The 13,717-nt window shown below is 43.1% G+C and overlaps 1 protein-coding gene and 1 long non-coding RNA gene across 2 annotated transcripts; one reads left to right on the top strand and one right to left on the bottom strand.

Annotated features, from left to right (window-relative positions):
* Positions 1-963: 963 nt before the first annotated feature.
* On the bottom strand, positions 964-8,663 carry LOC306639944. Its single transcript, XR_013757704.1, has 3 exons — positions 8,528-8,663; positions 5,952-6,031; positions 964-1,782 (listed from the first exon to the last, which is right to left on the bottom strand). It is a non-coding gene; the product is annotated as an uncharacterized lncRNA (long non-coding RNA).
* On the top strand, positions 8,006-11,916 carry LIPT2 (lipoyl(octanoyl) transferase 2). The gene is made up of 2 exons (XM_079103624.1): positions 8,006-9,242; positions 9,729-11,916. The coding sequence occupies exons 1-2, from the start codon at positions 8,627-8,629 to the stop codon at positions 9,956-9,958; spliced, it is 846 nt and encodes a 281-aa protein (XP_078959750.1). The 5' UTR covers positions 8,006-8,626; the 3' UTR covers positions 9,959-11,916.
* The last annotated feature ends 1,801 nt before the right edge of the window (positions 11,917-13,717 follow it).

The raw sequence follows: 13,717 nt of genomic DNA, 5'->3' as shown, positions 1-13,717 counted from the left end.
AACCCCTCTTTTCCCTCTATACAGTCCCTCCTTCCTCCATTCTTGCCCCCCTCCCACCCCCCATTATATGTCCTCATCCGCTTATCAGCGAGATCATTAGTCCTTTGGTTTTTTGAGATTGGCTTATCTCAGCATGATATTCTCCAATTTCATCCATTTGCCTGCAAATGCCATTTAATTTTATTATTCTTTATAGCTGAGTAATAATCATATATATATATATGTGTGTGTGTGTGTATGTATATATATCACAGTTTCTTTATCCATTCATCAATTGAAGGACATCTAGGTTGGTTCCACAATCTGGCTATTGTGAATTGAGCAGCTATGAACATTGATGTGGCTGTATCTCTGTAGTATGCTGATTTTAAGTCCTTTGGGTATAGGCCGAGGACTGGGATTGCTGGGTCAAATCATGGGTCCATTCCAAGTTTTCTAAGGAATCTCCACACTGCTTTCCAGAATGGTTGCACTAATTTGCAGCCCCACCAGCAATGTACGAATGTACCTTTTTCCCCACATGCTCTCCAACACCTACTGTTGCTTGTGTTCTTGATAATCGCCATTCTAATTGGGATGAGATGGAATCTTAGTGTAGTTTTGATTTGCATTTCTCTTATTACTAAAGATGTTGAATTTTTTTCATATATCTGTTGATTGCTTGTACATCTTCTGTGAAGTGTCTGTTCATTTCCTTAGCCCATTTGTTGATTGGGTTATTTGTATTCTTAGTGTAGAGTTTTTTGAGTTCTTTATATATTCTGGAAATTAGTGCTCTATCTGAAGTATAAGTGGCAAAGAGTTTCTCCCACTCTGTAGGCTCCCTCTTTGCATTGCTGATAGTTTCCTTTGCTGAGAAAAAGCTATTTAGTTTGAATCTATCCCAGTTATTGATTCTTGCTTTTATTTCTTGGGCTATGGGAGTCCTGTTAAGGAAGTCTGATTCTAAGCCAACAAGTTGAAGATTTGGACCTACTTTTTCTTCTATAAGATGCAGGGTCTTTGGTCTGATTTCAAGGTCCCTGATCCATTTTGAGTTGAGTTTTGTGCAGGGTGAGAGATAGGGGTTTAGTTTCATTCTGTTGCATTTGGATTTCCAGTTTTCCCAGCACCATTTGTTGAAGAGGCTATCTTTTCTCCATTGCATGTTTTTGGCACCTTTGTCTAGTATGAGAAAATTGTATTTATTTGGGTTTTTGTCCATGTCCTTTATTCTGTACCATTGATCTACCTGTCTATTTTGGTGCCAGTACCATGCCTCTGGGCCATCTTTACCTTAACGCTGTAAGGCAGGACATAGGTATTTGGAGATTGGAATGACTGAGTCACTCTGCAGCATCTGTGCTTATGCTCTCCAACTGTTTCCTTCTTTATCAGCTGTTGAACTTCCATTTACTCTGAGTAGATTCTTCCTCTGGCAGTGTTTTCTGACCTCTGCAAGCTGAAGAGGTTTCACCTCCTCTGCCCCCTACTGTCCCAGGGAACACTCAGTCCCCAGCTCAGAGACTTGGGAGCACAATTATTCATTAAACTTCTTACCTCACCAACAAAGTCACCCCCTTTGTCCCCTAGACTGTGAGCTCCATGAAGGCAGGGACCGAGTGCGATCATTCCTCATCCTCACTTCCCTACACAGAACTAGGCTTGGGTAGAAATACCCAACAAATGAGTGAGTGAGCTAGAACACCTCTTAGATTCTTTCAGCTCTGGGATATTCAACTCCATCCCCCAGCTCAGCATTTTCTTTCTTCTCTCCAACTCCCATTTTTGTCTCTGCAAGGGCTTAAAAAGAGCACATCTACGGGCAGAAAGAACCAATCAAATATTAATCAATACATGAGCCTCCAAGGGAAAGGAAGTCTAGTAAAGGAAGGAGAATGGGAGAGGGGAAGGACAGGAAGGAAAAAAGGGAAGGGAAAAGGGAGGATCATGGACTGAAATTGAATTCCACGCATGTATGAGTTTGTTGAGAAGAACCCAACTACTATGTATGACTATAAAAGCTCTTTAAAAAAAAAAAAAAAAAACACATCCTAGACTCTTTCGATGTGAGAGACAGATCCAGTCTCAGGTCATCTGGGGCCTCCCCTCAATCTTCACATGAAGCAGCTGATATGCAGAGATGGGGAGTGACCTGCCCCAGGATACCCAGCTTGGATAAAAATATGCCAGATGAGAAGTCATATGCCCTTATACTCACTTGAGTGTTGCTGTTAGGACATGGTCTGTTTATCATTTACTCATTTATGTCTTTTTGGTCAGGGCTGCCTTGGGGGAAAGCAATGTTCCCTATGACTTCACCTTCCCATGGCAGTGTTTTGAGAACAAACTAGATTCTCACGGTTTTCCCAATAGTGGCAGGGTGCCCATATCAGGCAAGGTATTTTTCACACTGAAAAAGAAACAAGGATAGCGTCAGACCTCATTTGTAATTTCCCCGGAGCAGCTGGAATCTAAAAATCTGTTTCCCTTCATAGCTTATAGTGTTATCCTCGTCCTTGGTAACATGGAGCAAGAAGGTGGGAGTTGGGGGCTTTAAAAAAAGTCTGTACTTATTTATTTATGTATGTATTCATTTCCAGATGCATTTATTTTTGCAACATAGGCCAACATCCTGCAACTTCTGCCTGCCTTTCCTCCTTAATTTAGGTATTTCTCACTTCTTTCCCATGGCCAAAAACACTAGGGTCATCCCTGACCCCCGGACATCCTTCTTCCTTCCAGGCAAGGAGGTAGCCTGCCTTCTTATGCCCCACCTTCCAGTGGGCTGTCCTGTCTTTGATCTCACAACCACCAGACCCTCGTTCAACATTTAATCACTTCCACTCTTGACATGCTGCCTTCTTTCCCTTACCCTGCCTTTTGGCCATGGCCCTGGAACCCAGGTGGAGAGAAATTCACAGGGAGGAAGAAGAAAACATAGACCCATGGTCAAATATTACTATAGAAGCACACAATAAATTATAAAATACACAATAATAACATTTATGTATTAAAATAAATTTATTAAAGTTACAAATGCATATAACAAATTGTGTTTTAGTTTTATCATGTCACTACCACTTATATTGATTTTCATCGTTCCTTAAAGCAATATTTAAGTTTATAAAGAATCAATATCACACATCCCCAACTAGACCTTCATATAAATAACTATAATAGTAGGAGGAACTGTTTAATATTGCAAAATATTTACTGATTCTCATGTACAACTGTTTCAGACACTGAGTAATTCCTAAGTTTCACCCAGACCACAAATGGAAACACAAGAAGAAACAAGAAAATAAACTCTCTATTCCCCTAGAAATGATACCCTATTATGCACTTATGCTGTCAGAGAGAAAAAATTTCACAGGACTTTTGTGGTGGTGCACACCTGTAATCCCCAAGACTTGGGAAGCTGAGGCAGGAGGATCATAAGCTTGAGGTGAGACTCAGCAACTTAACAAGATCCCATCTCAAAAAATAAAAGGACTGGAGATATAGCTCAGTGGTAGAGCACCCCTGGGTTCAAACCCCACCCCAAAAACGTTAAAAAAAAAGAAAAGATTTCACAGGACCAGTAAATTGATGTATCTTTTTTCTTACCCCAGAGCTCTTGTCACTCACATGCTTTTCATATTCCAAAACAGTGGCCATTTTTGTTATGGATGGCAGATGAACCATGGAACATCAATCAGGGCGTGGAAATGGAAATGGTCTGTACTCATGATCAAGAGGGTGATGGTTGCACAGATATATACATTTGTCCAAGTTGCTCAAACTAGGCACTTTGACGTATGCATCTTATTTTATGCTTATGTAGTGTGTTTTGCGGACATAAGGCAAGACACAGAAGTGTTTCCATTGGCCTGAATGGGATTAGACAGGAAGAGTGTTAGGGACATAGAAAATGCAGTGCCAGTGCTGAGCATAGCTCCTGAGTGTCATAGTAACCACACATTTATTATTAAACTCTGCATTTGTTTGGGTAAGTGTCCCCTCTGTGCAAGTCCATGGGTGCTAGTGCTTCCTTGATTCTTCACTCCCTATACCAAACCTACCAGCTGGTTCTGTGGATTTCACCATCTAAAATTTCTACCCTCTCTCCACTCCAGGGCCACCCTCTTTTCAAGGCTAGTCAGTATTTCTCACTTGGATTACAACAACCTCTTCTTAATAGACCCCTCTGCCTCCGCTCTTGCCTTCTTATAGCCAGCATGATCTTAGAATGTAAATGGTGCTGTCATTGTTTTGGTTAAAACTATACAATGGCATTACCTTTGCTCTGAAGATAAAGACCAATAACCTTAACGTGACTTTCAGGGCTCTCTGGTCTCATTTCACAGCAACCTTGCCCACCCTTCTCATGTTTTCTTCAATCCACCACTCTACACCTCCACACAAACTCTTCCCTCAGCCTGGAATAATCTCCCAGATGACACTGGCTTGTCCTTCAGCGTCCTCAGAGACTGCCATATGGACATTGTCTCTGATTATCCTTCTGTTAGTTTCTATCGCCACACCTTGTTTAGTGATTTGATTGTCAACAGGTTTGTGGGCTCCCTTACTTAACCCAAATAGGCAGACTATTATATTCATTCTACTTCTAGTGCTGATTCTAGTACCTTGCATGATGAAAGCACTTAATTAAGGTTGTTAGACAAGTGGACAAATGCATGTTTTAAAACAGGAGGGTGGCATTGACAGGCCTGGGTCTTTGAAAGCTCTCTGGCTACAGTGTGGAGGGGAAGGAAGTAGATAGGTACTGGCAGTAGGGAGGTGGCTACCACCTATGCTGGGTTTAAGATCTCAGTGGACCAACTGTCACTGTTGAGAGGCTCTGATAAAAAAAAGAAAAACAACAACAACAACTAAAAAAAAACAGATAGGTTTTACACAAAGGCTGAGACAGAAAGGGAAAATTCAAGAGGGTGATCTGGGAGCCATAACTTATTTTAAATAGTGTCATTCTGCTTTCTATAATGGGAATCTGTGTAATATTTATTACAAGCTGATTTCACACTTGCTCCCATAATCAAAAAACACCAGACTAAAGGTCAAGAGTCCTGAGTTCCTGTCCTGTCTCTTTTACTGCATGCCCTTGGGGAAGTCCCTTGCCTGTCCTGAACCTTGAAATGGGCAAAGAATCCAGGCAATTTCTGAGGTTAGGCCAATGCTAACATAGTCTACAACAGTGTGGTTGCTCCAGCCAGAATCCTTGCTTAGTCTGTCCTTAACCCTCCTTAGAGGTTGATGAAGAAAGGGCCAACAATACAGATCAGGAAACCAAGGACCCAAGTCTTGTACATTACCACATGCCTTGATATGAAGGGTCAGGGTCAGCTTCAGAATCAAAGTCCAAAGGGATAGAAGTAGCTCAATCTAGGGGTGCATTAGCAAGCAAGAACACCAGGATTCAGACTACAGACAGAACTCTGGATCTTCAGGGCAGGAGAGTAGCCAGCATCTGGGACAGGTTGTTCTGTTTCTGGATACTAAGGCTAGGGTCAGGCAGGACCCCAATCTGAATCTGTTCTATAGATTAAATAATGTTTCTTGATCACCCCTTTCTGCATACTGTGCTGCCATTGCCTGTGGACAAGTGTGACTATACCCCAAGATTGGCAGCTTCTTCAGGACAAGGACAAAATCAGATTTGTTTTTTTATGCCTGGCACTGTAAGGTGAGGGAAAGTGGGGGTAGGATAATAGCTATTCATTGGCTGGATGGGCAACAAACCACATATGTTGAGGGAAATCTGGGGCTAAACAAGGCACATTGGTAGTTAGGGAAACCTAATGCCCTTCTGATACCCAGCCGCTAAGCTTACTACAACCGAGTCCATTTATCCAGCAAACATTTGCTGCACACCTACTATGTGTTGGACCATGAGATGTATGCAATGGGATATTTAAAGATCAATAAGACAGGGTCCTGGTTAAGGTCAAAGATTCTGAATCCTAACTTACCAGATTTGAATCTTTTCCCTACAGCTTTCTAGTAGTCCCATGGTTAGCAATTTACTCACTCTGGGACTCAGTTTCCTCATCTGTAAAATGAAACAACTTGTAATACATACTTTATATGTCATTAAGATATTAAATGCATTGATGACTTGAAAGCTTATAGAGTGTTCAACACATGGTAAGTACTACTTAAATATTAGTAATTAGTCTGTGTTCTCAGGTCAGGAATGGAGGTGATAAACCCAACTCAGAATAACCATGGCAGAATAGTCAGTAAAGGTACAGACACTTTGCTGGGGCAAAGGTTTGAGGAGACATGGTGGAGGAAGCAGGCTCTGAGCTGAGCCTTGTGGGTTGAGTACAAATTTGACTCACCATACTATAGTGTATCATCCTTAAAGAAAAGGGGGACATAAAACGCCATGTGCCTAATGCTCCTTTTCTGTTTCCAAAAAACCTAGCCAAGATAAGGGGAAAATGAGAGCACGCATGGGTCAGAATGTCCAGATACAAATTATCTTGAAGGAAATGAGCTTTCTCCTTGTACACTGGGAACTAGGTCGTTAGTGTTATCTGTCGAAAATTACTTTTTTACATGTACACCACAACAGTTGCTGCTTGTGATGCTAGTTACACAAGCAAACTAAGTAAGCTAATGCTAATGATGTCACTGCTTTTGCAGTCTAATATATAAAAGCCTTTTTGTGTGCTGACTGGAGAAACTGAGAGCAATTGGTAGAAAGTATATCTGTCACTCATCCAACTGGTTGCCGCTGGACAAAATGCTGTGAGGGACGGGAGCCACTGCTTGGCAAATCACCTTGAGGAATGGAGGTACTATCTGTTCAACCTGCTGCCACTGAACTCTTCTTGGAGCAGTCACTGATCTCTTACAGGCTTTTCCCAACAAATCGTACGTCCTGCATGCCATCTCCAGGCACTTTCTTTGGCCTCAGTAAATTACCCCACTTTCCTGACACACCTGGGCTTTGGACACGACATATGGATTGCATACTTTTTGCTGGTGATGCTAGTCAAATATTAGTACTTGCATCCTGAGAACATGGGATCATTAGGGACCTGGAGGCCACCTTGACCCTATGCTTTGTTTTTTTGGTTGGTACCTTGGTAAAAGATCTCAGTTCAAGGACACATAGTGTTATTTAACAAATCATTCATCTATTCAGCAAATATTTATTTAGAATTTACTGGGTGCCGGGCTCTAGGTAATATGGGAACCCAGGGATAAAACTGTGTATTACCAACCCCCAAACAGTTCATTCTCAAATAAACGGTGATGAAAATGGAACATGAACCCAGATCCCTGGTATCTCTGCTTAGGACTCCTATATGTCAGAACACATTTCAGGCTGAGGTTATCTTCTACAAGAACAAAGTCATCTGAGTTTCTTTCCCCACCTCAAACATATTTATAAGCTTTAGGTACCCTGGGACATGGCTCTTATGTAATCTAACCTCTTTTTCCCTCAGAGTCCCTGGCTACCTAAATGGTATGTTTATTTTTTCAACCAAAGAACCGCCACTAATGATTCACAATGACTTTTGTGATCTGGTCTGAAAACTACCATTGTGTACTTTTGCCCAGGCTATTCTGTCTTTCTTCCCAACTTTTTTGGCCCTGAGCCTCACTGGTTGCTATTCTGTTCTCCCTCTCCCCACTTCCTGCCCCACCCACCCCTGGGGACTGTTCCCCAAATACATGAGGATTAGTTAATAATTGAGTGTCTACATTCCCTTAGTCCCACCAATTGCACACTGACTCTAACAACACACCCAGTGCAGGGGTTGCCTTTCTGTCAAGAAAGGGAATGGAGAGAGAGAGAGAGAGAGAGAGAGAGAGAGAGAGAGAGAGAGAGAGAGAGAGAGAGAGATTACACTTGCCCTGATTTCTTCTCTTGGCTAGTGACCTCATAATTCACAAGAATCTTATATGCCTTAGGCACAGCACCTGGAAATGACTTTTCAAGGGTTTTAAAAAAGGTTCAAATGTTTAAGAACAGCTCCTAACCTTTTAAAACAGATTTGCTCAAATGACACTCCAACTGCAACTCTGGGTGCTGTGTCCACTCCCAGAACTTAACTAGTCATTCCCCCAGCTTCTAGGACTGGGTTGCTAATGGCTCACAACTGAGTTCCTCTCTGGGACCTGACTGTCCATCACTAAAGGAAGCTAGCTTACCAAAAGTCACAGTGCCTTTCCAGGTGTAGCTTGTAACCATGCAAGGATATAAATTTCTGACCCCTTGCTTCACTTTGGAATAACGGATGGTTCATACCAGGCTCACAGCACTCCTTGGAATTGGCTAAGGCCTCTGATGTAGTTGTTTCGAAGTGCAACTTCTTTCACCCCCAATCCTATCACCCTCTTACAGGTGATGGTCTTGAAGGAACCACACCCTCCCAACCCTCCTGAACGCTAATCTCCATCTCAGAATCTTCTAGGAAGTCAACCTAACACACATTACCGTGTTTTATTTTTCTTTTCATAGCACTTATCACTTTGCGAAATGATGTAATTTAAAACTTGCTCGTTGTCTCCTGTAAGAATGTAAGCTTACCAGCACAGATCTTTCTTCCTCATACACACAGCACCCCTGAATCGCACGCCTAGGACAGGGCCTGGAGAACACAGCACATACTAAATACTGAATACTGAAATGAATGAATGGATGAGGCTGAATCTTCTGATCACACAGCTTCGCGCGAGCTTATACCACAACTCAGGAGCAGCTATTCGGGGCGTGGCCCTGAATCCCCGCCCGCAGGCCCGAGCAGGGGGCGGGGTCCGGGAGGCTGCCGCCCGTATGATGCGGCAGGCAGTGGTTCGGCTGGTGTGGTTGGGTCGCGTGCAGTATGCGGAGCTACTGGCGCTGCAAGAGCGCTGGCTGAGGCGACTGCAGGCCGAGCATGGAACAAAGGTCTTGTCGGGAACTGAGGCGGGCGCGCTCCTGCTGTGTGAGCCCGCAGGGCCAGTGTACACAACTGGGCTGCGCGGCGGTCTGACGCCCGAGGAAACGGCGCGGCTGCGGGCTTTGGGCGCCGAGGTCCGCGCCACAGGCCGCGGCGGCCTGGCTACTTTCCACGGCCCGGGCCAGCTGCTGTGCCACCCGGTGCTCGACTTGCGATGCCTCGGCCTGCGCTTGCGCACCCACGTGGCGGCGCTGGAGGCGTGCGCTGTGCGCCTGTGCGAACTCCAAGGCCTAAAGGGCGCCCGCGCGCGGCCTCCGCCCTACACCGGCGTCTGGCTGGGCGAGCGCAAGGTTTGCGCGATAGGTGAGCGCCACGGGGCGGGGCCTGGGGCTGGACCAATGGAGGTGAGGGTGATCCCAGGCCGGAGCAGGTGCATCCCTAGTGGGCTTTGAATCCGTACTTCGCGCTGCTGCGTTTGAGTTTTTTAGCCTCTTCAAAGATAACTTATATTCAGAAGCAGTAGGGTCTTCAGAGGTCATCTAGTCCAACACTCATATTTATGGGTGAAGAGACATGAGAAGTGAATCGGCAGGTTATTTGTGAATCACAATGTGACAAGAGGGCACTAATTTTCAAACTCCGAAAGCAGTGATCTTTGTGTTAAAGGAATCCCCATAATAAGACAGCTTGGTTTGGTGGCCTCCTTACCCCAATCTTTGCGCAGTCCATGCTCCTCAACAAAACTTGAAAACCAGAAGTCTGGGCCAGTTTCCTCTTTGCGTTGAGAGAGATCCCAAGGCCCAGGAGGAGGAGGATATCTGTTCTAAAACCTTTTGACTTGCCTTGCAGGAGTTCGCTGTGGAAGGCACATCACAACCCATGGCCTGGCTCTGAACTGCTCTACCGACCTCACATGGTTTGAGCATATTGTACCATGTGGACTTGTTGGGACAGGTGTCACTTCCCTGAGTAGGGAGCTCCAGAGGCACATCACCGTGGATGAAGTAATGCCATCTTTCCTTGTGGCCTTTAAGGAGACGTACAAGTGCACATTGGTCTCATATGACAGTCCCAATTGAAGGACATTCATGTTACCCCAACCAGGATGGTTCTGTCTTGGAAAGCACCAAGTCTGACTTTAGTCACTGGAACCCCAATTTAAGACCTGGCCTGTTAGTCATTGACTATAAGACCAGGGCAAATAATGAGCTCTGCCTATGTGTTGCAGTTTATATCATCTTCACCTACCTCAGGTACTAGATTGAAAACACTATAAAAAAAGAAACACATGCTGTATAACATTTGCATGGCCAGCTTCTCAGCCTAGAGAAATTCAGATATCATAGACTGTTATTCTCAGTTATTTGTTACTTTCTTTATACTGTATCTAACTGCATATTTTTGGTCTGGTTCCTTTGATTTTGTGGGAATCAAATCACTGGATAGCCCACATTAAGGTGATGTGATGTTGTGCTTTTCTCATTCCCGAGAGACCTAGGTGCCTTCTGCAATAAAGGGAAAAGCATCATCCAAGAAAAAAGCAGGGGGCTGGGGTTGTGGCCCAGTCTTAGAGCATGCCTAGCATGTGTGAGGCACTGGGTTCGATTCTTAGCATATAATCAAATAAATTCTACATACAAGTAAATGAATAAAATAAAAGTCATCAATAACTTTAAAAAAAAAATACAGGTTCTTGTCTTCCTGGTTAGATTCTTTAAGTCTGATGATTTCCCTGTTTTGGGTTGGGCTACCATGAACTGAGTCAAAGGTTACAGGAAGAAGAAGAATTTCTCACACTGTACAAATGCTGAAAAAGAAAGTGAGTGTTCTACATGAGACCCTTAAGTTTATAATGCTGTATACTGGTTGCCTATTGCTACATAATAAGTCACCAAAACTTAATGACTTAAAACAATTGTAAACATTAATTATCTCATATTTTTTGTGGGTCAAAAATTTGGGAGAAGCTTAGCTGGGCGTGTCTAGTTTAGGGTTTTATATGATTTTGGATTAAAGATGTCAACTGTTATCTGAAATCTTGAGGGACTGGAGGACAGCTTCTGAGATGGTTCACTCACTTGCCTGGTTGATTCTGGTTGTTGAGAGGAGGCCTCAGTTCCTCACATTGTGGACCCCTTGATAGGACTACTTGAAAGTTCTTATGATAGGGCACCTGGCTTCCCCAAGCAAGTGATGTTAGAAAGAAGGTAGGAGCAACTATGACTTTTATGTACCATACTCAGAAGTCACACAGTAATTTTTGCAGTTAACAGATGAGCCTTGTTTAGTATGAAAAGGATGTCACAGGGTCTACAAGTGGTGAGGATCTTTAGGAGCCATCTTGGAGACTGGCTTCCATAGCCCATTGAGAATAGAAAGAGCCTTGACCAAGAAGACAATCTCTCTCTGGACTTGTTTTCCCCTAGACCAGTGTTCACTAGAAATGTAATGGGAGCCACATTGTAATTTGACACTTCTAGGAGCCCCACTAAAAAGGTAAAAAAGTGGGGGGGGGGTGATATTAGTTTTAATATATTTAACTTCAATTTACTAAAAATTCAATATGAAGCAATATAAACATTAATGAGATATTTTACTGTTTTTCATACTAACTCTTGAAGACCTGGTAAGTGTTTGGCAATTATAGCACACCTCATTTTGGACTAGCTACATTTTATAAGTGCGCATTAGTCACACAGGAGTAGCCTTAGACTGACTTATCATATCTAAAGTCCTTTTGAGTTTCCAGGATTCTGTGGCTCCCTGTATTTTAGGAAGAAAGGCAAATTCTTTCTTTTGACATTTGATTTTTTTGAAGATTTTAAAAAAATTTTTTTTAGTTGTACATGGACACAGTATCTTTATTTTATTTATTTATGTGGTGCTGAGGATCAAACCCAGTGCCTCATGCATGCTAGGCAAGTGCTCTACCACTGAGCTATAACCCCAGGCCCTGACATTTGATTTTTGAGTGCAAACAATTTATTTAAGTTGTTCACAATGAAATTACTTTAGAGGTCCCCCCTCACCCATTGTATAGAGAAAAACCTGAAGTTTGCACAGTAAATTCAAGACAAAACTGGAAATGGGTTTTGGGTGGAAACCCTTTCTCATCTTTTCCTGCTGTGCACAGACCGAGAGCTCAGAACAATATGCTTTGTGACATGGATGCTCAGTCAGTATTAGTGAATTGATGATTTGTCTTCCTCTTTCCATGATTTGACTCATGTCCTTTCTGGGCCTTAGTTTCCCATCCATGGGGCCAATACCACTGTTGTAGGTCAGCGGCAGGGTCGGGGGTGCAGGTTGGGGAGTAGTTGATAATTACCTTGCAGTATTACTGCCAAGAAGGGAAACAATTATTTTAAGAAAAGAGATTTTCATGCTTGGAAGGTCATGCACAGCGTTTCTACCCATCTAACACTTGATCTTCCTCTCTAGCACCTCTAATAAGTGACTATACAGTTCATTCTTAAATAACTCCAGAGAGAATATAAAAATTTACTCAGCACCCACTTACAGTGTCAGGTATTAGCTCTCTTAGGTACATTCTCTCTGTCCTGTCATTCATGGTGTAATGGCTGATTTACTTGACCTTCCTGAGCCTCGCTTTCGTTGCATGAAACAAGGAATGTTACAGCCTTTGCCTCAGAGTGTGGTAAGAATCAAGTGACTTAATGACAGGTAAAGCACAGAGTATAGTGTTGGAACAGAGCAAATGCTCAGTAAATTATCATTATTCATAAAATCTGTTTTCCATGAACCTTCTTGGGAGAATTATCCTCAGATCATTTAACTGACCCCTTTGCCACCAAGGCCACAGGGTCCTTAAGAGTAGGGCTGTGGCTGTCCTCTTTCCACTAGTTGTAAATACTGATAAATGGAATTGAACTATTTAAAGTTTCCCCCCATCCTGCCTACCTGCCTGCACACCAGCCTCGGCTCATGTGTGTCCTGTTAGGTGCAGTGGTCACAGCTGAGCACCACACCTTTGGTGTGGACAGACCAGTGTGTAGCAAGGCAAACTGGCATTCCTTGTGTTGGATTTGGGGGCACAAACTGGTACTCATGGGCTACTGCTGGCCCGTAGATGTGTTCTTTTTGGCTTAGAGAATTTATGCATGTGTATTTAATAGTTGTTAACATTTAAGAATGGGCCATCTGCCTGACAATTAGTGAAAACTGAGAAGTAGGTATGTTTTGAATTATGTTCCCCTGTTCACTGCAGTACCCCCTGCTTCTTTCCCCTCCAGCCCACTTGTTGACATTGGCTTTGCAACACCTAGAGGTATTTGAGTTGCTGACCCTTAATGTAGACATTCCCTTATTTTGAGATGCCACAGAGGGTGGACTCCTTTATCACAGCACCAGTTCTGTACTGTTGTCATGGTGGAGAGGCCTTTGGAGAATCCTTGACTTCCAACAGGTATATGAAAAAATGCTCCACTTCACTAGCCCACAGGGGAATGTAAATCCACAAGATTACCGCCACCCTAGCTGAAAAGCTTTTATTGAAAGTCAGAAGATGGGCTGGGGTTATAGCTCAGTTGGTAAAGTGCTTGCCTCATATGCTATGAGGCCCTGGGTTCTAATCCCCAGCACTGCAAAAACAAGCGAAAAAAGAAATAGGAACAATGTAAGAATTCATGAGCTGGTAAAGAAAATATGGTGTGTGTGTATATATACACAATGGGCTATTATCCAGCCTTAAAATAGAGAGAGATCCTGTCATTTACAACATGGAGGATATTATTTTAGGTGAAATAAGTCAGACAGACACAAAAACATACTGCATGATCTTACTTCTATGTGGAATCTAAAAACTGATCTCATAGAAG

The sequence above is a fragment of the Sciurus vulgaris genome (genome assembly GCF_902686455.1).
Source record: "Sciurus vulgaris genome assembly, chromosome: 11".
Taxonomy (NCBI): Eukaryota; Metazoa; Chordata; class Mammalia; order Rodentia; family Sciuridae; genus Sciurus; species Sciurus vulgaris.
This window is presented reverse-complemented; position numbering and strand designations above follow the sequence as displayed.

Coding starts and splice junctions, on each gene's coding strand:
- LIPT2 (XM_079103624.1), top strand. CDS start 8,627: ATGAATGAATGGATGAGGCTGAATCTTCTGATCACACAGCTTCGCGCG. Junction 9,243..9,728: donor GCGCAAGGTTTGCGCGATAG/GTGAGCGCCACG, acceptor CTTGCCTTGCAG/GAGTTCGCTGTGGAAGGCAC.